The 24,871-nt window shown below is 34.6% G+C and overlaps 3 protein-coding genes across 7 annotated transcripts; all 3 read left to right on the top strand.

Annotated features, from left to right (window-relative positions):
• The first annotated feature begins 804 nt into the window (after positions 1-804).
• LOC100257019 (uncharacterized) lies at positions 805-8,594 on the top strand. 2 transcript variants are annotated; one of them, XM_059743458.1, is made up of 10 exons: positions 805-1,069; positions 1,230-1,414; positions 2,412-3,005; positions 3,115-4,335; positions 4,697-5,030; positions 5,125-5,386; positions 5,778-5,994; positions 6,939-7,288; positions 7,376-7,449; positions 8,360-8,594. In XM_059743458.1, the coding sequence occupies exons 2-9, from the start codon at positions 1,310-1,312 to the stop codon at positions 7,431-7,433; spliced, it is 3,141 nt and encodes a 1,046-aa protein (XP_059599441.1). In that variant the 5' UTR covers positions 805-1,069; positions 1,230-1,309; the 3' UTR covers positions 7,434-7,449; positions 8,360-8,594. The 2 variants fall into 2 exon arrangements, with proteins under 2 accessions (XP_059599441.1, XP_010662602.1); XM_010664300.3 differs by having other exon boundaries at positions 836-1,414.
• A 2,976-nt stretch (positions 8,595-11,570) lies between these two features.
• Positions 11,571-17,965, top strand: LOC100262126 (uncharacterized). 4 transcript variants are annotated; one of them, XM_059743326.1, is made up of 10 exons: positions 11,571-11,587; positions 11,890-12,062; positions 13,055-13,618; positions 13,803-15,146; positions 15,244-15,565; positions 15,681-15,942; positions 16,029-16,245; positions 16,476-16,825; positions 16,940-17,053; positions 17,688-17,965. In XM_059743326.1, the coding sequence occupies exons 2-10, from the start codon at positions 11,952-11,954 to the stop codon at positions 17,689-17,691; spliced, it is 3,288 nt and encodes a 1,095-aa protein (XP_059599309.1). In that variant the 5' UTR covers positions 11,571-11,587; positions 11,890-11,951; the 3' UTR covers positions 17,692-17,965. The 4 variants fall into 4 exon arrangements, with proteins under 4 accessions (XP_059599309.1, XP_010662606.1, XP_010662604.1 ...); XM_010664304.3 differs by lacking the exon at positions 11,571-11,587 and adding an exon at positions 11,605-11,753; XM_010664302.3 differs by lacking the exon at positions 11,571-11,587 and adding an exon at positions 11,643-11,746.
• Positions 17,966-19,014: 1,049 nt separating this feature from the next.
• LOC100267290 (uncharacterized) lies at positions 19,015-24,211 on the top strand. The gene is made up of 8 exons (XM_010664306.3): positions 19,015-19,243; positions 19,911-20,492; positions 20,695-22,107; positions 22,200-22,524; positions 22,596-22,857; positions 22,950-23,166; positions 23,325-23,689; positions 23,771-24,211. Exons 1-8 carry the CDS (start codon positions 19,133-19,135, stop codon positions 23,901-23,903), a joined length of 3,408 nt encoding a protein of 1,135 aa, XP_010662608.1. The 5' UTR covers positions 19,015-19,132; the 3' UTR covers positions 23,904-24,211.
• The last annotated feature ends 660 nt before the right edge of the window (positions 24,212-24,871 follow it).

Genomic DNA, 24,871 nt, shown 5'->3' with positions numbered 1-24,871 from the left:
TTCTGTTTGGTGATGCATATGATATGTTTTGTGCTCTTTATTGTACATTGACCTCATTTTTATGATAGCGCATTGCTCGTTCGTGGCCCAGGTACACATCCACTTCCATTCTGGTAATTCTCTATGCATGTTTTGATTCCCATATGTGCATTATCGATTTGAGTATCAATTGATTTTTTTATTGATTGTCATATCAGTTTCATTTTATTTGTAGAGATCCGACTTTAGGGACTTAGAGGGATGCTACGGTCTTTACCGTACCTTTCCGATAGTAACCTGACCCCCGAGTTTGATCCGGTTTTTCACAGACCACCTTTTCCAAAATAAGGAATCACACTTAGAGTTTTTTTTTCTTATTTTGTTTATCCTTTTAAAAATAAAATACAAATAAGTGGTGATTCAAAGTCATTTTCTAATAAATAAAATCATTTTCAAATAAAAATCGAGTTCACCATTGAGTGGAAGTGCATGAGCCGAAACACGGGGTCCACAAACCCATAATACTTAGTGTATAATCTACATGAAAGGAAACGGATGATTGCAAATGACATCAAAGCAATAGTATTACACGTAGTGAGATTTTCTTGTAACTTTGTAGGCACACATTTTGAAGCTACGATGGCTCATTGTTTTCTTTGAACTTTATAAACACAGAAGAGGATTCATGAGGGAAGTGAATAATGGGCCCCCTTGGTGGAGTGGATCGCCACAGGGGCTATGGGGAGTGTTAAATTCTCCTTCTATCCTTTTTTGTCCTCTGCCAAACAACTCTATCAACTAACAAGAAAAGCAAAATTGACTTCCATGACCATTGAATCGTCCTCCAATAATAGCTTCTCCCCATCTTCCCATTTCACTTTTCTTCTTTTCTAGTCTTCCTAGTCTTTGGCCATCATCACCACACAATAAAGTGAACAGTGAGCATACAACTTCACAGGCACAAACACCCACTTCCAAAAGCATAACTCCCTTTCCTTCTCTTTAATTGACTTGTCATCAATGTCTTCTTTCTTGGTTATTTCTGATAGGTTTCTTTATTGGATTCGTACGGTCTCTACTTTCTTATCTGGTAGGCAAACTTAGCTTTAGTTCAAAGCAAAAGTCATTATAAAGGAGATTCAATTTGTTCATACTTATCTTTCTTCATGGAAGCAAACTGGGTACCTTCCTTCTGATCATTTTCTTCAGTGCAAGTAAAATTGATCTCTTTTTTTTGCTGGATTCTGCAGCTTGTTCCATGTGATTGGAATGAGAGTGGAGGCGGGTTTTGGGAGCTGATAGATCATACTGTGGAGGAGAAGGAGAGAAGATGGAGAAGCAATATGGAAGGAAACCCAAAAGTACAGGCCTAATAGATCACGTCTTCTCTTGGTCTCTCAATGATGTACAAAACCAAGCTCTTTACAAAGACAAGGTTTGCAATATTACATTTTCTTTTGATTAATTTTTTGCTAATTAGTATCACTAATTCTCAATTGATCATAGATTTGAAGCCTCGCTATATGTATATATATATACACACTCAATGTTATGATACTAATAATAATGTTTAAGATGAAATTGAACTTTGGTGTCAAAGGGATGAAAAAATGCTCATAGAGGGATGAAATTAAAGTGACATCAAAGGCATTCTTTGGGAAGATACTTTTTCAGTGCGTTTTCTCTATTCCTTCTTCGCTACGTTTTCTTTATCGTTTCCTTTTTTTGTTTAGTCATTTGTCTTTTAAGTATGATCAAACATATCCTTCTAACATTCAAAGTCTAGTTAAACATTTATTCGGCCCAATCTACTATTCAAGGAAGCATAAATCATCAAACGATTCGCTATTTTATTTTTATGATTTTAAGTACTATTATCACAAGAAAACGATCGTTATATCTTGAGAGATGTAAATCCTTGTATCTTAACCATCATCTAAGTGGAGTAGTTTGTCTTAGACTATGTCTGATTCTTAGAAAATTTGAAAGAAAATATGAGAGAAAGAAAATAAAGGGTAAAAGTAAAAGAAAAAAAAGAGTAAAAATAAAAACTAAATTTAAAATCAATAAATTATTTTTATATTTTTATTTCGAACTCATTTCACTTATTTTAACTATTCTCTATAAAAATTAAATAATTTTAAAACATATAGGTCTTTAACTAATAATAAAATCAAACATGAGAAAATCATTCTCCTTTTAACATTTTTCATTCTTTGCTTAATACTTTTTGGAACGGAACATAACCTTAAAGACAAAGAATCAAACTCTAACCTCGATCAAACTATCATTTGTGAGATAAATATAGCCTTATGGATTCAGTTGGGGTCTTAAAGCATAAAAGCTTCACAGTTCATAAGACGAGAATTTTTTTTTTTTTTTTTTTCTTTCAAATAATCCAAATTTCAACTGCCTTATGTTCTCTCAAACAGGTGAGTCCAATCCCAGATAAATTCTCTTCAAGGCGGCATTACATGGGATCATTCATTGTTTCGCTCATAGAGGAAACCCGTGCTGATTTGTCTTCAAGCATTAGAACAGCTTGTGAAGCATCTGAGTCTGAGTCTGAGTCCAGTACATGGGAGCCAACTTCAGTGGATACAGCTGCTAGAGAACTGATGTCTATTGAAAAATCCTCACAATTCAAGCTTCCCAGATACTTTCTATATGATGTTTCACTGAAGAGCGTAGAAGGTAATGGAAATAATGCGGAAGTGTATGAGCCTCAGGCAGGAGACATCATTGCATTAACAGATAAAATACCATACTACATCGAGTCAGAAAGTTGTTACAATATCGCTTTAGTTACAGGATCTTATGGAAAAACCTCTGATAAGCTCCAAATACAGTCGCCAAAGCCCATGATGCATGAACAAATCATGTCGGATAATAAGAAGAGACGAACTATTTATGCGGTATATTTGATAAATATTACTACAAATAATTGTATATGGGAGGCATTGCACCGGAGTCCTCATGGGGGAAACATCAGAATTATCGACAAAGTTCTGCAAACTGACTCCTCAGTAAGAATTATCATTCATTTTTCTCTGTTGGGTGTGTTCTTTTTAGTTTTAAGGATTATGTTTCTTCTCATTCATTCTTTCTTTATGATGGCATTTTTACATCTTTCAGGCTGGGAGAGGATGTGCTTTGTGTTCCTCTGGTTCAGAGGCCTTCAAATCTGTAACAGATTTGGAGGACAGGATTCGATCTTTCGGTCTAAATCTTTCCCAAGAAGAAGCTGTTTTAAGCTGTATTTCTGCAGCCATGTGTCATCATGAGAATAGTGTAAAACTGATAAAGGGTCCTCCTGGAACGGGGAAGACGAAGACCGTCGCCTCGTTATTATTTGCTGTCTTGAAGATGAAATGCAGGACTCTTGCTTGTGCCCCAACTAATACTGCAGTTTTACTAGCGACGGAGAGGCTGTTGAGCTTTGTTAAAGGGTCTCTTGAGAATGGTACTTATGGGATGGGAGATATTGTTCTTTTTGGGAGTACTAGGGGAATGCAGATTGATGATTGTGACGATGAACTTCACGATATCTTTCTTGATTCCCGTGCTAATATCCTAGCCCGGTGTTTCGCTCAAGGTTCCGGGTGGAAACACAGCTTAGAATCCATGATAACTTTGCTGCAAAACCTTGAAGGAAACTACAATTTATGCTTGGGGAACAGAGAAGATGAAGGCAATGAGGAACAGGGGAAACAGGGGAAGCTGGGGAAGGGAATTTTCATAGATGAGAAGGAAGAAATCGATAAAAAAAATTTTCAAAGCTTGAAATTCAGTGGTGGAGAATGTGATGATTTCTTTATATCCCAGGATTTTGTGGAGAGGTTTGATTTGGTTCATGGGCAGCTGAAGGTTTACACTGTAAATTTGTACACCCACTTGCCAACCTCAATGATTCCACTAGATGTGATGAAAAATATGGTCAGAGCTCTGAATTTGCTGAAAAATCTATCAGATTTGTTGCATTCTATAGAGGAAGACCTCGACAAATTTGAAGATAAAGGAAAAAGGATCCGTCGGCTTCCTGACTTGCAGAGGAGAACAGAAGTCTGCCTTCAAACACTCAGAAGCCTTGGCAAAATGTTCTCTGTTCCAACTCTTGCTAATGAATACAAAATCAAAAGTTTATGTTTGAAAAACGCCGTCTTGATTTTCTGCACTGTTTCGAGCTCATCCAAATTACTGCACATCAAAGATATGAAAGGCATTGAATTGCTGGTTATTGATGAAGCTGCTCAGCTGAAAGAATGTGAGTCCACCATTCCTTTACAAATTTCTGGAATCCGCCATGCAGTTCTAGTAGGAGACGAGATGCAACTACCGGCATTGGTTAAAAGCAAGGTTTGGAATCGTTAGACTTTGTTCAGGAAGTGTTTTTTAAAAACAACAAAAACTAATTAAGAGTGTGTTTAATAATGATTCTAATATCTCTAACACTTGAATGATAACATTTCAAATATTAAAAATGTTAGAAGTGTTTTATAAAATTAGTGTCAAATGGGCTTTAAAAGATGTTATGTAAAAATACTCTATTTTTTATTTTTAAGAACAAAAATTTGGTCGTCAAACTTATTTTTTGTTTTTTAAAATAAAAAACTGTTTTAAAAAATAACTATCAATCAGACCCTGATTTTTTCCTTTTTGCTTTGAAAGTTATGGCATGCTTTTCTTTGTCTGATATATGAAACATATGCTATGTTAGGAGTTGGAGAATACCAAATTCGAAAGAAGTTTGTTCGAGAGATTAGTATCGTTAAGACACTACAAGCACCTTCTTGACGTCCAATACAGAATGCATCCATCCATAAGCCTTTTTCCCAATAACGAGTTCTATGAAGGTGATATCATCAATGCTCCAAAAGTGAAAGAAGCTATCTACAGTAGGCGCTTCCTCCATGGAAACATGTATGGGCCATTCTCTTTTATAAATGTAGCTTCCACAGTGCCAGAACTTGAGGAATTCAATGTAAGACATAGCTCAAAAAACATGGTGGAGGTAGCTGTGGTCTCTCAGATCATTGCAAGCCTCTTTGAAGGTATGGTGTTGTTATCATATATTGACTGTATGCTTTGGACCATCTCTGAGATGGGGAATTCCGTCTTTCTTCAATTAATTTCTATTCTATACAGAAACCAAAGCCAGAAAAGAGAAAGTTAGTGTTGGTATCATATCACCATACAAGGCTCAAGTTCATGAAATTCAGAAAAAACTTGGGAAGGCATATAGCACAGATGCAGAGAGTCAATTCTCTATCAAAGTTTCTACTGTTGATGGATTTCAAGGTGATGAAGAGGATGTGATTATTATCTCCACTGTCAGATGTAACAGCGGAGGCCACATCGGTTTTGTCAAAAATTATAGAAGAGCAAATGTGTCTCTTACCCGAGCAAGGTAATGAAGTAATAATCTACATAAATATACATGAGATTTTAATGTGGTTCAACTAAACATGCCTACGTCCATAAATGAATGATAATCATTTTATTGTACTATCAGTTCCTGAAACATGAGTCTTATATTTCTCACTCCTTATATTTACACCATAAACCACAAACTGTTTCATTTCATTTGATGTTTTCTATTCTTCCTCACATCTTTATCGGTATGATAGTCTTTACAAGTTCATCTTTATCTTATTGACTTTTCTTGTAATCACTTAGACGTTATTTTATGAGGAAGTCTAACATTATAATAACATATCAACTTACGAAATATTCTTTACAAAAAAAAAAAAATTATACTAAGGCTTTTCAACAAAAAATTTGCCATTTTGTTTGTCTAGGCATTGCCTTTGGATAACAGGAAATGCCAAGACTTTAGAGGACAGTCACTCCGTTTGGGAAAAAGTAGTCCAGCATGCTAAAGGGCAGAGGTGTTTCTATAACGCTTATGAGGATACCAACCTGGCCAAGGCTCTCATTGTCTGCTTCCTTGAGCGTTACCATCTTGATGGTGTACACTATATGGCTTCTCAACTCTTCAGGAACACAAGATGGAAGGTATTCTCATTTTCTGTTAGCCATTTTCCTTGTCATAAATATAATCTATTCTTTTGCATAAAAACCAAATCTAGTTAAGAACATTAATTCATATGTGAACACCATCTCAGTTCATGTCCTGAAGCTGACCTTTCCATCAAGTTTTTAGTATTTGTCCTGAGATATAAGCCAATAGATGTCATTGGAAATAAGCTATGATGCCCTAGTGAGTCGACCCGACTTGACCCAATAATTTAAAACATGGGAAAAACAATTTTTGAGAGTTTTATAACTATCCAAAAACCACAATTAAATAATAATAATAATAATATTGTACCAATCATATGGAAGGTTTTAAACCATGCCTATATCCATAGATGAGACAGAATCTTTCAGGTATACCACAGAAAATATTATAGAGTATAGAACTATATATAACTACTGGTTTCTCATTCCTTATATCCATACTCTGAACCATGAACCATGTGCTTCATCGAACATTTTTTGTTATTCCTCACATTTCTATTGATCTTATATAGTTTTTACAAGTTCATCTTCATCTCATGACATTTTTTTTTCTAATGACTTAAAATATTTATAGATATATTTCTAACAATTTTCCTTATTTCATAAGAAAATCTAATATACAATAATATATGAAATATTTTATATAATGTTCTTTACACAAAAGAATATCTACTAATTAATAATTTGGGGCATTTTCCAACAAATAATAAAAATCTCTCATTTCCCTCTCAAATATTTTTTGAAGTTTTCGGTTTTTTCAATGAAAACAAGGGTAAAGGCTCTTGTGCTTTGAAAATTAGAGTGATTTTCATTTTCGTAGTTTCATTCACGACTTGGAGTAAAAAAATTGCTTGTAAAAATAATCAAATCAGGATTCTTAGCCATCTCAAAAAAAATAACCTGAAACTTTTTCCTACTTACCTTGATCTTTGTTGCAGGTCTTTTTTGATGACAAGTTTTGGGAATCCATGGCCAAGATTATGAACACCGCGGTTCACAAGGAAGTACTTTCTCTGCTAGAGAAGCTCTCAAGTGGTTGGCGTCCCAAAGTCAGAAACCCATATGCCATCAATGGGACTCATTTGATGCAGTACATTATCAAAAGGCAGTTCCATCTCCTTTGGGCAGTAGACATTGTGGAGGAGAATTCATGTTACATCCAGGTTTTGAAGGTTTATAACATTGTGCCATCTCATGAGACAACAGGAGTAACACGGGACCTTTGTGCTTCATTTGAGAAATTCACCATTGACCATATCAACCGCTGCAAATATACAAGTGGACAAGGGTAATGAATTCATGTTTATGATCAGACTGTATATTATATTTAGGCCTTTGGGCAAGAGGCTAACAAAAGAAAAATTGTTAACTGCAGGGAAGCTCCTATGATATGGCAGATGCCTTCTAAGGGTCTCTATCGAGGATTTCATTAGAAGCATATGCTTACAAGTGAGTACTTGGTTCACATCATATCTGCATTATTTGTTTTGACTATAGGGTTTGCTCTAGGTTATGTTTAGTACTAAGGAAGAAAAAAAATTATTAAAAAAATGATTTTCTTATATTTGGTTCTTCGATGAAAATAATAATAATAATAATTAACAATGCTAGCTTTTAACAATGGCCTGAAAAATGACGTGCCAACCCTTTTGCATGTAATTCTCAAATTAGAAAGTTCCTAACGAAACCTATGGCCAGTTTGAAAACATTTAAAAATAATTATTTTTAAAAACAATTCTTATGTTCTTTTAGAACAAAATTTTCTTTAAAAATTTAGTTTTGTTTTTAAATATTTCTTAAAAGTAACTTTTATTTGTGTTCAATCATTTTCTGTGTTTACATTATTATTTTTTTAAAAGCAATTATAAAAAAAAAGAAGTGAAAATAACTTAAAATAATTAAAATATATTCTCATAAAACATTCTATTTTTAGAAAAAAATTTCAAAAAATCATTTTTTATATAAAAAAACATCAAATGAGTTTTCGAATTTCGAAATTAGTTTCTAAACAAGCTTTAAGATACTCATCTTTAATCCTATCAATACCGGTTACCTAAACCCTAAGTATGACTCAGCTAAGAGCATTATTATCATGCTTGATAGAAAATCTATAAACCCACCTAGCATGTTTGGCTTTTGAACAACTTATCATTTGCAATCGACTTTAAAGCCTCCTTAAATCAACCAAAATGGAATGAAATATACAATATAAGTATTGTAGTTTCCCTGTTATATAGAATTAAAGGCCCATAAACATAATTGTCAATTTTTATTTTATTTTTTTAATTCTTTGTCTTAGAGAACAAGAATGATATCTTTATGTTGAGTAGAGATAAATGTCTTTCTTTTCGTTTTGAAGGATGAAGGAGATTGAGTAGAGGATGAAGGAATGAAATTCATGGAGCTAGTTCATGGAAGGAAAATGAAAATTCTTCATTCCCTTTCTAATGGAATGAAGTAGCAACCAATGGAATGATATTCTCAGTTCATCCTTGTATTGCCACCAAACAAATCCTTGCCTAGTGGTTTGTATTGCTATTTAAGATGTGAGAATTGCTTTTCTATTGTAAATATGAGTGGGTTGTTGCTAGGAATTATTTTTTTGTCCCATTGGGATTTTTCTCTTTACCTTATTAAACTTAAATTAAATCATGGAATAATACAGAATTAGTAGTAAAAATTTTGTTAAAAAAGGAATAAGGTTTTTTGTTAATATTATTATCGTAAGTCATACCACCTCTCATTAAATTTCTCAAATCAAGTTAAGACTATGTTTGATTAGTCATAAACTTGAAAATGAAAATCTTATTTTTAAAAATCAATTCATAGAATATGAGTGTGCGATTTTCATTCTAACAATTAATTTTATTAAAGTTGCGAATTTGAAATTTCTATTAATTATTTTTCTATTGTAGTTGGGATTTATCTTGGGAATTTATGTAAATTTACATAACTCCTTTAATAATTGTTTATATAAGGTTATTAACTATAAGGGAAAGGTCACATTTGGTGGATGAGATGCTAAGAGTTTGAAAGGGAGAATAGAGCATAATATAAAGTGATGATAGAGAATGTCAATAGAATAAAGGAGATTTTTAGGAGGGTAGAGATTTCTTCTCCTGTGGAAAGCAACACTCTAGAATAATAACTCCAACATTAATTTACTCTATAATGATGTGAATGCCTTTGAAAATGATGACATATGTCTTAACAAGGCTCTACCCCTAACAACAAAATCATGATAATCAAACTGGCCTTAAAGGTGCCTATTGAAAAGTGTTAGTTCATACCCCAAGCTTTGCTCCTAGTTTAGGTTTTAATATCAAACACTGTGTTAATGACGATATCTTCAAAGGAGTGTGAGAAATTATTTAACCGCAAATGTTTTGAAGGAAACGTTAATTTTCTTATGCAACAAAAATTAAAGAGACATTCCCCTTAGATGTATATAACATCCCCCTCAATATATTGGCATCAACCATTGGTGGACATCAATATTTCATGGACATTTGGGTACCCCAAGGATGTACTTAACGATAAGCATCTATATCCAAAGATAATAACACTATGAGTACAAACGTACTAAGGCATGAGAAGCCAAAGACAGCATAGACTAGGTGTCATGTTAATGGAAAAGTATCTTAAATATGACACTTGAGTCTTTAAAACATGTGATAACCCATAATTGGTTAGACCATAATAGAGTTCACTTATTTTAAGTTGAAAAATAGTATATGCAATTATTAGACCACATGGGATTTTACAAATATGACACCATTAATAATATTTATGAAAATTAGATTTAGTTATAAACATAGATATAAACAAAAATAAATTGTTCATCTTACTTTTATGTTCATTCTTCTATGAATGATACATTTGATTTTTCAACTTCTAGTCTAAAATAAAATAATATTTTCGTGAATAAATTCTTCATATATAATGAACATTTAGCTTATAAGTTAATTTTTTTTTATAAAAAAATTAGACTTTATTCCTATTACCTTAAAAATTATTTAGAAATAAATATAAATTTTATATTAAAATCCCCTTAAAAAATTGAATTCTATTATAAATAGAATTAATTCTTTCAATTCAAATTTAAGAGTAAGAATCAACCTTTTTTTAATTCTTTAACTTGTAGGTCAAAACAAAATTTTGGTTTTCCAAAATCTTTCCCTTCATGTTCTTTCATTTGATAATTTGTTATTCTCATGACATCGTTAGGAGTTTCAATAAAATTATAATAATTACAAATTCCTATTTTAATCCATTCAATGACATAATTTGGTCATGCATATTATCATCACGACTTAATTTAGAATGTGATATGAACATATAATATTTGTAATATAGCTTCCAATATAAGTGTCTAATTATGAATAATTTAATTATAATAAAATGAAAATTTTGTATGTCTTCAAGTTATGAAATAATCTTTGTATAACTTTTGCATATCAAATTGATAATTTTATTATGCAATAGAATTATATGTATAATTTTAAAAATTCTATACATAATTTCTAGCTATATAATTGCTAAATGACAATTTTATTTTGTATAAATTTTGTTTATGGAACAAATTTAGAAATTGTAAATAAAAATCATAATAATAAAAATAGAATAATCGAAATATGAGTATTTAAAGATAATAAAGATGTGTTTGATAATTGTTTTAAAAAATAATTCTTTATTCTTTAAAATAATACGAAAAAGAATTCAGAAAATAAAAAACAATTTTCTATTGTTAAAAATAGAAAATAGTTTTAAAAAACATCTTTTAATTATTCTTGCTTTTCTTGATGATTGTTTTTTTTTAAAATAAATATGAAGAATGATTAAAAATAAAATACTATGTAAAAAACTATTTTTAAAATATATTTAGAAACATAAAAAATAAGTTAAAAATATATTAGGTCTTGAAATAAATTTTTGTTCTATAATCATCATAATTTATTTTCAGAAACTGTATTTTAGAACTGTTTTTTAGAAATAATTACCAAAAAAACCTCAAACTACATGCATTTCTAGTAACATGGGGGTAAAAGAAAAAAAAAAAAGAAGAATAAAAAAAAAGAAAAAAAAAGAAGAGGAAATTTAGAGAAAGAGAAGTTGTATACTTCAACACTATCCAGGAAATGGTGTCACCCACAAAATTCTCCACCTGCTAATAACATTTTCGTTTAAATTGAATACAAGAAACAAGAGAAAATTGGTTAAATAACAATTTACAAATGTTTTTCCACTAAGACCCAAAAATAATATTATCATGTTTGAAAATAAGAAACAATCCACCAATCATAATGCATGGAATATTCAATTCTTTCATCTTCTGCACTACACTTCCCTTAGCTACCAAGAAAAAACAAAGTTGACTTACTTGACCATCAAGTCTTCCTAATAACTTCTCCCCACCTTCCCCTTTCACTTTCTGTGTGATACAAGGACGTCATTGTCCTCATCCTCTCTCTGCTTTAGGTGGCCCCCCCATCTTTTTTTTTTCTTCTTCTTCTTTTCCTAGTCTTCTGCATGTAAGTTACTTGTATTACTGTAGTATTATTACAATACTCATATACTGCAGTGGGCGGTGAGTTCACTGAGTTTGTGGCAACTGTACGGATAGAATAATACTTGTATTCTTTAGTAATTGTTTCTCAATTGATTTTTTTTTTTGGGATTCGTACGGACATTTTGTTTCTTATTCGTTAAGCAGGCTTTGCCTTTTTTGAAAGCAAAAAAGGTTATGGTAATGGGTATTCAATTCCTTGATCTTATTTTATGTTTCTTTCTTGTACATGGAATTTGGCTAGTTTCTGCAACTGGGTTCCTCTCTTTTGATCATTTTCTTCAGTGTTAGGTGACATTCCTTGTGTTTTTCCGATTTTGAAGGTTGATTGGGACGAGAGTGGAACTGGGTTTTTGGGATTTGATCATTCAGAGAAGGAGAAAAGATGAGGAGGGTGAATGTGAGGAGAGTAACAGGCACTGGAGGAAACTTGACAGATGTGGTGTTCTCTTGGTCTCTGGATAATGTCCTCGATGAAAACTTTTACAAGAGACAGGTTTGGATTTCATTTCCCTTTCAATTGTTATTAGCAATTTGATTATAACCCTTTTTGGGATATTTATGAATAGAATTTTGCTTGCTCTGGCACACACAATCCACAACAATATCATAGATAGGGTTGATTGTTCCTAGAATCATCTTATATTTGAAGCTGAGAAATACACCAGGGAAAGATTCCTTCTATGATCATCCTCCTGTCTACTTGAGGTTCTGAATCATATTTGAAAAGATCAAATATGTTTTTAATGTAATTTTGGGTAGAGATGCTTGCATGTAGTGGTTTTATCAATTAGAGAAGGAAGTGTTTCTGTTTAACAATGGAAAATTTGGGGCTTAGAGTTGTGCTTTCATGCCCTTTTCTGATCAATGTACCATCTGGTTTAAGAGAGAATCTTATGAATTCTGCTAGGATTTTCTTGTTTGCAGATTATGGAATCTGTAGGGGTCTTGTGGCATGGAAGCCAATAATTCTCTGATGTATTTGGGGTTCAATAAAATGCATATGGGTTACACTCAATTGACCAGGAAATGGAAGTTGAATATTGTCTAGCTGCTCTACTTTTAGGTCACGTTTGGTACGCTGAATAGAGCATGGGAAGGGGAAATCAATTCTTTTCTCATTCATTTATGTGCTTGGATTGTTTTTTAGTATGCGAACATGAATAAAAATTCATTAGTATGGAAACCAAATCTCACTCTTACTAGAATTTCAATTCCTCTCTTCTACATGGTCTTGTGATCACCTTCATTCTCATCCTATTTCTGTACCTATTTCTACATATCAAACACACCCTTAATGTAAACCATGACAGGAATTCATATTTCAGTTTCATTTCTTCTGTGTACATACAATTATAAGCTCAATGCAGATTTGTAGTTGGTTTATCATTTCTTTTCCTCACAAGCATTGTCCTCATGAACTTCTATTTTACTTGCTCACTTAGTATTCAAACTTCAACCCTTCACTCTGGATATGTTCTATAACAGGTGGGAAAGATACCAATGGAATTCTTGTCGAAGCCTGTTTACATGACATCGTTCATTCCCGCACTTCTTGAGGAAATACGTGCTGATTTGTTGTCAAGCATGAAAACAGTATTTGAGGACCATGCAAGTGATCCACCTGTGCGTGAAGTACAGTTTGTTGAAGAATCTACACGATATGGTCCTCCAAAAAACTTGTATAATATTTCACTGAAAGGTGAGAGAGTTGCAGAAAATGATGCTGTAACATATAAGCCTGAGAACGGAGACATTATCGCACTGACAGATACGAGACCAAATAGTATTGATGATTCAAAGAGGTCTGAAAGATCTTATCTTATTGCTTTCATTCAAGGATCAAGAAAAGACTCAGATGAATTTCAAATTGTGTCATCGAAGCCCATTGAATTTGAACAAAACATGCAGGAGGATGGGAAGAGAAATACCCTTTATGCTGTTTTTCTAATAAATTTGACAACAAATATTTGCATATGGAATTCATTGACCCAGGGTCTTCAAGGGGGCAGCATGGCAATCATTGAAAAAGTGCTGCGACCTAATTCCTATGTAAGAATTGGTATTCATTTCTTAGACCTATGTTAACATTTCTATAGATCTTTTTTTACAGTATTGTTGTCTTCCTCTGTTAGGCTTATTCCTGTTAGCAACAAGTATGAAGTTATTTCCATTTACATATCATGGGAATTCTGTTAAAATCATTGCTTATTTCTGTTATGTTTATGTCTTACAGGCTGGGGGTAGATGTAAAATCTGCTCCTCTGGTTCTGTATCAGATTCAGTGGCCAGAATTAATTCTTTTAAGCTAAACAGGTCCCAAAAAGCAGCTGTTTTAAGCTGTCTTGCTACAGCAAACTGTCATCATCAGAACAGTGTGGAACTAATAAAAGGCCCTCCTGGGACAGGGAAAACAAATACGGTTGGTTCATTATTGTGTGCACTCTTAGGGATGAAATGCAGAACGCTTGCTTGTGCCCCAACTAATATTGCTGTATTAGAAGTTGCAGCACGGGTTTTGAGCTTAGTTGAAGAGTCACTTGAATATGATGCTTATGGACTGGGAGATATTGTTCTTTTCGGGAGTAGTGAGGGTATGAATATTGATGATGATAGCGATCTTCATGATGTCTTTCTTGACACCCGTGCTAGGATTCTAGTACGGTGTTTTGCTCGACATTCTGGGTGGAAACACTGTTTAGAGTCTATGATAAATTTGCTTGAAGGAACTAAGGAAGACCGTATTTTGTACATGGAGGACAGAACAAATAAAGACAATAACAGACATAAGGAGAAGAAGCATGAGAAGGGAATTCTTGAAGATGAGAAACTAGAAATCTGTAAGGAAAGAGAGGAGGTTCAATACTTCGAAGATCCGAAGAGCAAGAAAATTTGGAAGATGGTTGGTGGTCAAACCTCAAAAGGAAAGAAAAACAAGGAGAGACAGCCCAAGGTACCTTCTCCAGAAACCGACAAATTACTGTATGGGGCGAAAGAGGACAAGGGTGAACTTACTCAAAACAAAAATAACAGAGTGGCTACTGGTGGACACCATGATTTTCTAATGTCTGAGAAGTTTGTTGAAAGGTTTGATTTCGTAGGAGAGCAGCTGAAGCTTTTCACTGAAGCTCTGTATACCCATTTACCAACTTCCTTCATTTCATTGGAAGTGGTAAAAGACATGGTTAGAGCTCTTGATTTGCTGGAACGCCTGAAGGAAGTCCTCCATGAATGTGAAGATGTGGGAAAATGTGCTGATCTCCTTCCTGAATTATATAGCACCAGAGAAGAGTGCCTTCAAAGTCTCAAATGCCTTTGTAAAAAAATCACTCTTCCAAATTTTTATACAGATGATAAAATCAAAAAGTTTTGTTTGGAAAAGGCTTGTTTGCTTTTCTGCACTGCTTCAAGCTCAGTTAAATTGAAGATGAAGGGAATGACACCAGTTGAATTGTTGGTTATAGATGAAGCCGCTCAGCTAAAGGAATGTGAATCAACCATTCCTTTACAAATTTCTGGTCTGCGCCACGCTATTCTAGTGGGGGATGAGATGCAACTACCAGCATTAGTCAAGAGCAAGGTTTTGGATACTATCTTATTTTTCTTCCTTTGTCTTGAATAAATATCATGCAAAAATCTTCTTCCCTTCTTGACATCTGAAATAATTACTGTGTTAGATTTCAGAGAAGGCGGGATTTGGAAGAAGTTTGTTTGAGAGGCTGGTATTGTTAAAGCATGAGTACCACCTTCTCAATATCCAGTATCGGATGCATCCGTCAATAAGTTTTTTTCCAAATAAGGAGTTCTACGAGAATCAGATTTCTGATGCTCCAAATGTTAAAGATAGAAGCTACGAGAAGCAGTTTCTTCAAGGAAGCATGTATGGGCCATACTCTTTTGTGAATGTAGCATATGGAAAAGAGGAATTTGAAAACCATAGCTCAAGAAACATGGTGGAGGTTGCTGTTGTATCTGAGGTAGTTACAAGTCTTTTTAAAGGTAAGCTTTAATTATCATTTGAGACCCCATATTGCTACCAAGTGTTTGCTTTGATACTAGATCAACAAGTAGGGAAATTTCCAATTTCTGACTTATAATTGTTTACCCATTACAGAATCTGTCTCCAAGAAACAGAAGGTTAGTGTTGGTGTGATATCACCCTACAAAGCTCAAGTTATAGCAATTCAGGAAAAACTTGGAAAGATATACAATACAGATGAAGAACGTGACTTCTCTGTCAAAGTTTGCACGGTTGATGGGTTTCAAGGCGGTGAAGAGGATGTTATTATTATCTCAACTGTCAGAGGTAATGAGAAGGGCTTAGTGGGTTTCCTTTCCAAACGTCAAAGAGCAAATGTGTCTCTTACACGAGCAAGGTATTACTCTGCATTCCAGAATATGAATTAGTTTGATTCTCTTTATTGGTGTTGCTAGTAAGAGGTGAGCTATTTTCTTTGCCTAGGCATTGCCTCTGGATATTCGGGGAAAGTGAAACTCTAGTAGCAAGTGGCACTGTTTGGAAGAGAGTTGTGGAGGATGCCAAAGAGCGAGGGTGTTTCTATAATGCTAGTGCGGAAAAGAACCTGGCTCAGGCTATGGCTATATCCCTGGTTGAGCAAGGCCAACTTGATGATTTACATGATATAGCTTCTCTACTATTCGGGAAGGCAAGATGGAAAGTATGCTGATTTCTTCTTACTTATTTTCTTTATGGGTACTCATTTTTCATATCATTCTATCCTCATGCATGGAACCAATCCCTAATTGAGATGAGTGAATGCCAGGAATTGTGAAGAAAAAAGTTCATATTTTTCAAAGCTGTTCTTTCAAAATTGGGAAGAAATTTCTTCACAATATTCTAGCTTAATTGGTTCATGTTAAAAGTGCTTACATTGATCTCTTTTGGTAGGTTTTCTTCAGTGACGAGTTCTGGGAATCCATGGTCAGCATCTTCAACACCGAGGTTCACAAGGAAGTGGTTTCTCTGTTAGAGAAGCTCTCAAGGGGTTGGCGTCTCAAAGACAGAAACTTCTATACCATACATGGGAATCTTTTGGTCCAGTACAATGTAATCGGGCAGTTCAATCTACTGTGGTCTGTAGACATCCTTGAGGATGACTCATATTGCATCCAGATTCTGAAGGTTTGTGATATCGTGTCATTTCGTGAAACATCAAGAGCAGTGAAGCAGCTTTGTTCCTTATTTGAAAATTACACAGACGACCGCATCCAACGCTGCAAATTCAAACGTTTAGAAGGGTACTGCAATTTTATGTATTGGCAGATCATTTTATTTTAAAATTACTGCTCACTTCCCATTATCATCTTCATGAACAAGAGGCTAATGACTGGAAATTTGTTCAATAAATACAGGAAGCTTGAAGTTCCTATGATTTGGCCAATCAATCACGATGGTTGCTCTGTAGAGGTGTCAAATTCATTTGCATCACTAAGCCTAGATGATCAATTGGAAGAATATGCTTACAAGTGAGTACCCTTTTTTTCAGTATAGCTTCATTATGTAGCAATAGGTTTTTGCTTTAGAGTTTCTTATATATATTAATGAGGAAAATAATGCAGAATTGAAGGTGTAATTTTGAGGTATGCATGTAAGAAAAACGAACTCTATCGGACAAATCAGAAACATTTACTTGAAAACAATTTTTGCCTCTTGTTTGATGCAGAATAATAGCATACTAGCCTAGGCTTTTTCACATGCCAGTGTATGTTTGAACTTAAAGAATCTAACACATTTTCTCATTGTGGGAGATATTGATCATTCAATCAAAGTACTACGTGAAATTTTTAATCTTTTTCCTCTTCCTCTATCCCTATCCCATAGGTAAAGTGCCCTTTCTTCTACATCTATATGAATCCATATAACTACATTCCTTGATACCTGCCAAGGAAAAATGGTAAGGAGATCCCAAATTGATCAGTCAGTATGAGCTTATATCCATGCAGTCATGCAATCTTCAAACAAGAGTCCATTTTCTGAAAGACCCTCGCTTTCGTGCTTTGGTGGGTCTTTGAGATAATTTCAATGACCTATATTGTGCTATTTAAATTTTATGTTATTGACATTAAACTCATTCAGTTTTTTTTTTTTACATATTTTCAGCTGAAAGATTTAAGAGGATGGAGTTGGGAAGACAGCTTTTGGTTATGGCATACTGGAACAAATTTCCTATACACTAGAGGTGGCTTGACTTGGATTTGGAGGATCTTCATAGTCTTTTTCTTTTCTTTTCTTTTTTTTTTTTCTTTTTTTTAACATATGGTTATTACTTCTAGGGTTTGTTTGTATTGTCACTTAAGATGTAAGAACTGCCTTTGGTATTGTAAATATGAGTGGGTTTTAGCTTGGAAATTATTCTATGCCCTGTTTGGATTTTCTCACCTTATTACACTTTATCACCTACAGAAGTTTTCTGCATTTGTATGTAGATTTAGCACTACAAATTTTGTCATGCTTGTCATACTACCACCAACAAAATTTCTCAAATCTAGCTAAATGATTTATTATTAGTTGGTCAATTCACAAGTAGTATTCTATTCATAGCTTTCAATGCCCATTACCTACATCCAAACAAGGTTTATGAAACATTTACTCAATCAATTGGCTTCTGAAATTTACAACCTTAAATTTTAAGAACATTTTTGAAGTTAAAAATAGAAAATAAAATCCAAACAAGCATTAAATAATTTGCTTTTTCCTAAAAATTATACTTTGGGTATTGTTTTTTGCACCTATTTCTAAATGATGAGCCTCATGGATATCGATTTGATTAGCATTAAACCATTAACTACCTAAAATAAATTAAACAACAAAATTTTCCATTTTTGAAAACACAAACAGCCTTCTTGGGCTAAGAAGAGTCTTAATGGAAGAACATGAATCTTCCCAATTGAAACCTGCTCACTTTTCCTTAGGTAGTAAGCAAAACAAAAAACAAACAGATTCCACTGCTCTTACCTTCTTTCCCCTGGAATTCCCAGTTGAAACCTGCTCACTTTTCCTTAGGTGGTAAGCAAAACAAAAAACAAACAGATTCCACTGCTCTTACCTTCTTTCCCCTGGAATCTTTCTTTTCCACCTTCCTTTGTTCTTTCCTGGATTTCCTTTATGGTAAAGTCATCTGTATGAAAGCAAAGAATCAGAATGGAGAATACAGAGCAATGAACAATGGCAGTGATAGTATGAACGTAGAAAATTAAAAGAAGTACCCATTCATGTTCCTACCTGTTGACTTGGTGTCAACGGTTTCCTTCCTATTATCTTCTACACTAACCTACTTTATTCTAGCGTCCGTATAGCTTCTTTTTTATCACTTGCCCAGCAGCCTTTACTTTTGTTGTCTTTAAAGGTACGAGGGAACCTTGGAAGAAAGAGGCATATATTAATATATATACACACACTAATGGAGATGTCCCACTGATAAGGACCTTCATTGACCTTTCAAATTTACTTAGTCATGAAGTAGTCTTGTTTATATCTCTATTTTCCAATGCTGTTGATGTTTATTGCAAAACTGAATCTGGGTTTTGGCATTTGATAATCAAAAGATGGAGAGGATGCAAGGAAGGAAGGCAGAGAATGCAGACAGAAGCTTGGTAGATTTGGTGTTTTCCTGGTCTCTAAGAGATGTACTTTACAAAGATCTTCACAGAAATAAGGTATGCAGTATATTTTGCTTCTGTTTATGATCCTAATGCATAAGAGTCTAGGCATGAATTTGACTTCCATCAACACAAAAATAAAAACAACAATATGATTCATGTTAAGTAGATGAATAAATCAAACAAAGCATGCATCAAATTGATCTCATCCTCTCTGTTTAGAGGGTTCCACTCAGAATATAGTCATGAAACTGAAGTTGGCTAGAGATTTATTTACAGAGTAGGATCATGTCCTATTGATATTTGACAAAACAAGTATATTTCCCAGCAAATTGAGGTTGGGCTTGAACCCGTTTAGGAGACATATCCATAAACTGAACCTAAGAATTCCCGGTATGTTTCCAATTCAATTGAGGTTGGCTGGGATATATGTATAAGCCATTTTGGCAATCAGATAAAAGGGTTACGCTTCTTGTCTACCTATGATAAAGGTCTTCAAGCATGGAAGAGGTATAACTACAAAAAAAAAACCCGAGAAATCTGGGTATGGATTCAGTAAAGACTGTATAGTTGAATAATGTCAGTTCCCTAATGACCAGGAGAGAAAATATGAATGATCTAACTAGAAAATCAAAATGTCGGTTAATCTCTTTATATGCATGCATAAGAATAATGTGTCCTTGCTTCCCCATCAAATGGTAATGAATTATATGTTATCTAACAGGTCAGGAAGATCCCAGATACATTCTTGTCAACATCTCATTACTTGACATCATTCATTAACCCACTTATTGAGGAAACACATGCTGATTTGTCTTCAAGTATGACTACATTGGCCCGGGCACCTATATGTGAAGTGCTCTCGGTCAAAATATCCAAAGATTTTAAGCCTCCTAGAGACTTGTTCTACGAAATTTCATTGAAGAGACTGAGGGATACTGCAAATGAAGCAGGAATATATGAACCTGAGAAAGGAGATCTCATTGCATTTACAGATGTAAGACCAAAATCCATTAGTGATTTAGACAGGCCTAAGAGACCATATGTTATTGCTTTAGTGCAGGGACCACTGGGTGAAACTTCTAACAAGCTTCCAATACTCTCTTCAAAACTCATAGAGTGCTTTGAACAAAGGATGGCGATGGATCATAAGAGAGAAACAGAGGCGGATAAGAAGAAAGAAACTCTTTTTGCTGTTTTTCTAACAAATATGACAACGAATATTCGTATATGGACGGCATTGCATTTGGGTCAGGAAAGGGGCAACATGAGTTTAATTCAGAAAGTGCTGCAATCTGATTCTTCTGTAAGAATTGTGATGTATTTCTCCCTTAATGTTTCTGACAATATTTGTTTATCATTCTTTGTTTCCATGTTAAAGCAAATATGAAGAAACTGCATTTTACACACTGGCATCCAAACAACACCCTTTCTTGGCAATACTTACTGAATTATTTCAATAGAAGAAATTTGTTCAAATCCCTGATCAACGTTGTATTGTCTTACAGGCTGAGAACACATGTACTCTCTGCTTCTCCAACCCTGCATCAGTTTGGGACCCCATAACCTGTCCTTTTAATCTAAATGACTCTCAACAAGCTGCTGTTTCAAGCTGCATTGCAGCAAGGAAGTGTGATCATCAAAATAGCGTAAAACTAATATGGGGGCCTCCTGGGACTGGAAAAACAAAGACAGTCGGTACATTATTGTTTGTGCTCTTTAGGATGAAATGCAGGACAGTTACATGTGCCCCAACTAATATTGCAGTGATAGAAGTCACAACACGGCTGGTGAGGTTGGTTAGAGAGTCAATAGAATGTGGCAGTTATGGACTGGGAGATATAGTTCTATTTGGGAATGGAGAAAGAATGAAGATCGATAAGCATGATGACCTTCTTGATGTCTTTCTTAATTTCCGTATCAATATTCTGGCCAGGTGTTTTGCTCCTCTTTCTGGTTGGAAACATTCTATAGAAAGTATGATAAGTTTGCTTGAAGACCCTGAAGAAATGTACGATAAGTATCTGAAGGAAAGAGGAGAGAAAGATGATGAAGATGATGATGAGGGAGAGGAGGAGGAGGAGGAGGAGGAGGAGGGAATTCTCAGAGATGAAAAGCTAGAAATCAATCGAGAAAGAGAAGGAAAGATCCATCCACAATATTTCAAAGATGTGAAGGAAAAGAAAATTTGGAGGAATATTATTAATCAAACCTTGAAAAAGAACAAGAAAAAACAGCAGGAGAGTGTATCTTCTCAGGAGAATGACCAATTGAAAGATGATAAAGGAGAGAATGAGGATGAGCTCGCCCAAAAAAAGAACAACAAAATGGTAGCCAGTGGAAAGAATGATGGTTTGTTAACATTCCAAGAGTTTGTAAAGAAAAGAATTGATTCCACTGGAGAGAAACTTAAGTTTTGTATCATCAATTTGTATACCCACTTACCAACTTCATTCATTTCTATAGAAGTTGCAAAGAACATGATCAAAGCCCTTGGTTTACTAGAATCCATTGCAACTTTGCTGCATAGTAGTACTGTCTCCTTCAAGCGGTTGAAGGAAAACATCTGTGAATTTGAAGATGTAGGAAAAGCAGTTGATCAATTTTCCAAATTGCACCGGAACAGACAAGAGTGCCTTCAAATACTCAAATGCCTTCATCAGACACTCCCTGTTCCAACTATTTTCTTATATGATGAAATAAAGAACTTTTGCTTGTGCAATGCAAGCTTGATTTTCTGCACTGCTTCTAGCTCAGCAAAATTACACATGGCAGGAATGAAGCCCTTTGAATTATTGGTTATTGATGAAGCTGCTCAGCTTAAAGAATGTGAGTCAGCCATTCCTCTACAACTTGCTGGTCTCCGCCATGCCATTCTTGTAGGGGATGAGCTGCAACTACCAGCAATGGTTAAAAGCAAGGTTTTGGACTACTTTATCATTTTTTTTTTTTTCATAAATTATCAAATGTTCTTCTTGTTTGATATCTGAAACATTCACCATGTTAAAATTAGATTTCTACAAGTGCTGAATTTGGAAGAAGTTTGTTTGAGAGACTGGTATCATTGGGACACAGGAAGCACCTTCTCAATCTTCAGTATAGAATGCATCCATCTATTAGCTTATTTCCAAATCAGGAATTCTACAACAATAAGATTTCAGATGCTCCCAATGTCAAAGAAAGAAGCTACAAGAGGTGTTTCCTTCAGGGAGACATGTATGGTAGCTACTCTTTTATTAATGTAGCCTATGGAAACGAGGAACAAAGTAACAGCCATAGCACTAGAAACATGGTGGAGGTAGTGGCAGTCTCAGAGATAGTTGCAAAGCTTTTCAAAGGTATGCTGTTACAGTGACAAAAGTGTTTTTTAGCTCTTCCCTTGATTATTTTTTGTTCACATTCATTGCAGAATCTGTTGCCAACAAACAGAAGGTTAGTGTTGGTGTTATATCTCCATACAATGCTCAAGTTTTTGCCATTCAAGAAAAACTTGGAAAGACATACAGTACAAGTACACACAGTGACTTCTCTGTGAGTGTTCGTTCTGTTGATGGGTTTCAAGGTGGAGAGGAGGATGTCATTATCATCTCAACCGTAAGAAGTAATTTGAATGGAAAAGTAGGTTTTCTTTCCAATCGGCAAAGAGCAAATGTGGCTCTGACCCGAGCAAGGTATTACTCCTTATAGTCCAGAACAAGGTGCAAATTATGAGTCTCTTTATCACTGATTTGCAAGTAAAGATTATGCTTTGTTCTATGTGTAGGCATTGCCTCTGGATATTAGGGAATGGTCCAACTTTAGCAAACAGTGGCACTATATGGACAAAATTGGTCAGCAATGCCAAAGCTCGTGGGTGTTTCTATAATGCTGAAGATGACAAGAACTTGGCTCAGGCTATTGCCACATCCTTGGTCGAGCATGGCTATTTTCATCTTTTACAGAATATGGATTCATTACTATTTAGGGAAGCAAGATGGAAAGTATGTTATTTTACAGTTTCATTATTTCCTTGATGGGTTCCCACTCTGATGCCTTTATTTCTATCCTCTTCCCTGGAATCAAAACCTAAAAAGGAGAGCACTAGAACTAGTTTGTTCAAACCTGGCTAATGAATTGGCTTACATTTATTTCTTTACAGGTCTGTTTCAGCGACGATTTTTGGAAGTCCCTGGCTAAAATTAAGAGGACAGAGATTAACAAGGAAGTGCTCCGTCTACTGGAGAAGCTTTCAAGCGGATGGCGTAGTCCTAACAATGAGAAAATTCCCAATGCCATAACCGGGACTTGTTCTGAGCTTTTCCAGCAGTACAAGGTCAATGGGCTACTCGATCTAGTTTGGACTACAGACATTTTCAAGGAAAATTCAAACTGCACCCAAGTTTTGAAGGTTTGGGACATTCTACCACGGTCTGAAACATCAAAACTAGCTAGGCGTCTAGAAACCTTGCTTGGGAACTATACAGTGAATGACATGAATCGCTGCAAAGTCAAATGCATAGAAGGGTAATGCACCGTTTTATCTATTTCATGGTGTTATATTCTTCTGCTCTTTAAGGCTAATGATGAGAAAATGATTTGATACAGGAATTTAGAAGTTCCTATGAGATGGCCAGGGAACATGAACGACACTGGGAAGAGTCTCCTCCTTGGAGATGATCCAGGAGAGTTGCTGTCCAGGTCAATTGCATCACTCAGGATATGGGATGAATCAGATTGATCTGCTGCAAGATTCAGGTGAGATCACAGAAAAACAATAAAAGGGCTGCCGTATTTTGTATTGGTAGTATACCATATATGATCATCTGAACTACAAAATGGAGAGCAGAGAGGTTTCTACAGAATGGGGCTGAGAAAGGGGAAGATGATGATGATGATGATGCCTATGAATAATCATTCTTGAATTCAGCACAGAAACTGTTCGACTATAAGCGATATAGCTTTAAACTTTATTGAAATTTGTAAATGTTCAACAATGGCAGTATGTTCGCGTATTGATTCGATAGTATGATTAGCAAATGTTGGTGAGATCGAGCCGTTTCTGGTAAAAACTAAGAAATGCGAAGCATAATCATACCCAAAAAAACACTAAAATTGAGTTTATTAGGGTATTACAGACGCGATTTTTGAGGAAGGCCTTAGAATCGAGCAAACTGCATTAACTGGAAAATGAAAACAACAAGTCCTCTGTTTGTTTGCCAAGAAAGTGTAGGAAGGAAAAAGGAATAGAACGAGAAAGCTTCGAATTTCTATCGTCTTTTCCCAGCATTTTCTTGGCAATCAAACAGAAAATATGACACGAAGAGGACGGAGTAGTTCAAGTTCACAACACGAGTTGCTTCACAACACGAGTTGCTGGCAAAACGACGTCGTAGGTGAGAGCGGCCACTGCTAATATGCAACGAGATTTTTTTATTTTTGCTACTAATTTAAAATTAAATTATGGGTATTTATCATGTAATGTATTTGAAATGAATTGGATGGCTTAGAAAGAAATAATTTGCAAAACTTTTCGGATTTTCGTAATTTCGTGTCATAATATTTTTAAAATATTTTTCTAAAAGAATACAAAATACAAACCCTTAAAACTTTATGAAAAAATTTATATTTTTATCAAATAGTATAAGAGTACATTTGACAATGATTTTACAAAGTATTTATACCATTTTTAATACTTGAAAGATGAAA

The sequence above is a fragment of the Vitis vinifera genome, chromosome 16 (genome assembly GCF_030704535.1).
Source record: "Vitis vinifera cultivar Pinot Noir 40024 chromosome 16, ASM3070453v1".
In the NCBI taxonomy this organism is placed as follows: domain Eukaryota; kingdom Viridiplantae; phylum Streptophyta; class Magnoliopsida; order Vitales; family Vitaceae; genus Vitis; species Vitis vinifera.
This window is presented reverse-complemented; position numbering and strand designations above follow the sequence as displayed.

Excerpts from the sequence above, each read along its gene's own strand:
- LOC100257019 (XM_059743458.1), top strand. The coding sequence starts at position 1,310 with ATGGAGAAGCAATATGGAAGGAAACCCAAAAGTACAGGCCTAATAGAT. Across the intron at positions 4,336-4,696 it reads CGGCATTGGTTAAAAGCAAG|GAGTTGGAGAATACCAAATT; the intron begins GTTTGGAATCGT and ends ATGCTATGTTAG. Across the intron at positions 7,289-7,375 it reads AAATATACAAGTGGACAAGG|GGAAGCTCCTATGATATGGC; the intron begins GTAATGAATTCA and ends TGTTAACTGCAG.
- LOC100262126 (XM_059743326.1), top strand. The coding sequence starts at position 11,952 with ATGAGGAGGGTGAATGTGAGGAGAGTAACAGGCACTGGAGGAAACTTG. Across the intron at positions 16,246-16,475 it reads TCGGGAAGGCAAGATGGAAA|GTTTTCTTCAGTGACGAGTT; the intron begins GTATGCTGATTT and ends CTCTTTTGGTAG. Across the intron at positions 16,826-16,939 it reads AAATTCAAACGTTTAGAAGG|GAAGCTTGAAGTTCCTATGA; the intron begins GTACTGCAATTT and ends CAATAAATACAG.
- LOC100267290 (XM_010664306.3), top strand. The coding sequence starts at position 19,133 with ATGGAGAGGATGCAAGGAAGGAAGGCAGAGAATGCAGACAGAAGCTTG. Across the intron at positions 22,525-22,595 it reads AGTTGCAAAGCTTTTCAAAG|AATCTGTTGCCAACAAACAG; the intron begins GTATGCTGTTAC and ends CATTCATTGCAG. Across the intron at positions 22,858-22,949 it reads GTGGCTCTGACCCGAGCAAG|GCATTGCCTCTGGATATTAG; the intron begins GTATTACTCCTT and ends TTCTATGTGTAG.